General features: G+C 42.3%; 1 protein-coding gene across 1 annotated transcript; it reads left to right on the top strand.

Moving 5' to 3' along the window:
- The first annotated feature begins 399 nt into the window (after positions 1–399).
- LOC109400350 (larval cuticle protein A2B-like) lies at positions 400–1,149 on the top strand. Its single transcript, XM_019672852.3, has 2 exons — positions 400–522; positions 587–1,149. The coding sequence occupies exons 1-2, from the start codon at positions 511–513 to the stop codon at positions 1,076–1,078; spliced, it is 504 nt and encodes a 167-aa protein (XP_019528397.2). The 5' UTR covers positions 400–510; the 3' UTR covers positions 1,079–1,149.
- Positions 1,150–2,385: the final 1,236 nt, after the last annotated feature.

The following is a 2,385-nucleotide window of genomic DNA, read 5'->3' as shown; positions in this document are numbered from 1 at the left end:
ATCCCCCAATTTCCTTTTCTTCACCCAAGCAAGTGCGAGTGCCAGATTAGGTAGATTCGACGTGCAGCCAAACCAGTTCACAAATTTTATTTACCTACTGTCCAATTAAAGCCGAATCAGTGCCGTGTGCGGCTATGATATTCGCGCAAGGATATAAGCCTTGTACTAAATCATGTTTGTGTGAGCATTCGATAGATTAGCAAGTCTATCACACATATTTGGCGAGTATGTATATTATTTACGATCGGTGGTGGGCAGTTTAACCAGAGCAAAGGTGACAATTTCTTCGCTTATCGATCGCTTATTTTTATTTTATGATCGGTGCAATTCCTTCGAGATTCCAACGAGGATAAATTGGATTAAGGTCAATTCTATGTTTGCAGAAATATTTCGATGGTCATTTGCTCACAGGATCTGTATAAATAGCTGGTGCTGCGATTGGGAAACTATCAGTTGCTTGATAGCGTTCCAATTACGAAATACAAACCCAAGTTTCTCCTTAGCTGTAAAATGGCTTTCAAAGTAATTGATTATACAATTTTTTCAAATATTCAGTGAATTAAAGAATCTTTTATTCTTTTTACAGTTCTTTGCTCTGTTCGCTTTGGTGGCTGTTGCCAGCGCTGCTGTTCTGCCAGTTGCCGTTAAGCACGTTGAATACCATGATGCTCCAGCTGAGTACCAGTTTGCGTACTCTGTCCATGATGAGCACACCGGAGATATCAAGAGCCAACAGGAGGAACGCCATGGAGACAACGTGAAGGGACAGTACACCCTGATTGATGCCGATGGATATCGCCGAGTCGTTGACTACACCGCTGATGAACACAATGGTTTCAACGCCGTTGTGCACCGTGAACCTCTGGGCCACAAGGTAGTCAAGGCCGTTGTCCCAGTCGCCAAGGTTGTTGCTCCAGTTGCCCACCACTACGTTGCTCCAGTCGCCAAGATTGCCTATCCAGTGCACAAGGTCGCCGTTCCAGTCGCTAAGGTTGCTGTCCCAGTGCACAAGGTTGCCTACACCAACAACCTGGCTACCGTTAGCTTCTCTGCTCCAAGTCTGAATTATCATTACTAGAAACTTGTAACTTAAATTGTTGAACTGTTGATAATTGTAGCATAAATAGCACATTGAAACTGAAGCATTTTGTATTAATTTATGTTCATTCAAACTGAAAATATCACACAATTTTTCCTTTGTACATCAGGAAGTGTTTAGTTAGAAAAATCTTTCAGATGCTCGGGAGATTAATTTGCATTTACAATAATGTTATAGGGAAACGGTTTTATAAATCTCAGAAAGTCGTGAAATACTTGGTGTGTTTGTTTTGCATCGAAAAATAATAGACCCGTATTTTTTTCCAAAATCTGTTATTATTTGATTAGGCTTCCGATTGGAATGCAGTCGTCAGCAACGATCTTCTTCTTCTTCCTCTTCTTCTTCTTCTTCTTCTTCTTCTTCTTCTTCTTCTTCTTCTTCTTGACGTAACTTTCCAGCTGCAGCAAATCCTACTTCTCAGCTTAGTGCTCTACTTATGAGCCCTATCACAGATATTAACTGAGAGCTTTCTCTGCCAATAACCATTTTGTATATGTTGATCGTGGCAGACACGAAGATTTTCTATGCCCAAGGAAGTCAGAAAATTTTCCATTACGAACATGTCACCCTCAGCATGGTTTCATTGAATACCCGCTCATTTATCGCTACATGGACCCTCGGTCTAAATGCCTTTTTGTGTCGATATGTTTTTTAACCCCTTAATATTGCAGCATGGTGGTGCCTGTGGCGCAAGTGGCCATACTTTGGCTTCATAAGCAGATGGTCATGGGTTCAATCCCATCCCCGGCCCTTTCGCCAGTTGCCTTTTCCCCCTGAGAGCAGCTGACACTGACCCTCTTCTGAGCCCATGGCTCAAACGGACCTGGGTACTTGGACATCGGCGAACGGCAATTCATAAAGGACACCCAATCGGACTGGAAAAAGGAACAATCACACATCAGCATCCTCGTGCTCATCATTCTATTACGATTAGGGTAGCAAGTGAAAGCAGTGCAGAAAGCAACCAGTTCGATATAGAAGAATAATAGAATAAATTTAGGCGCTATACAAAAGTAGAAGTGCAACTTCCAATTAGAAATTCCCTAGTGGACAAAAGAGCCAAAAGAGACAAAAGAGGTGAAGTGGTTAAGAATAAGAAATATTGCAGCATGTGTGAAAGAAAACCTCGTTCTTTCGCACGACTATCCGGATGTTCTTCAAGCATACCGTGGGGTGCCCTAATTTCGCGCGGGTCCAAATCGGACAGAAATCGCTCGGAAACAGATCAGATCTTCACCGTACAGCAAAACCTAAAAAATAAATTTCGCGAATACCAGGCCGCAATG

Source organism: Aedes albopictus, chromosome 2 (genome assembly GCF_035046485.1).
Source record: "Aedes albopictus strain Foshan chromosome 2, AalbF5, whole genome shotgun sequence".
Lineage (NCBI taxonomy): Eukaryota > Metazoa > Arthropoda > Insecta > Diptera > Culicidae > Aedes > Aedes albopictus.
The sequence above is the reverse complement of the archived record's forward strand: the minus strand, read 5'-3'. Positions and strand labels throughout refer to the sequence as shown.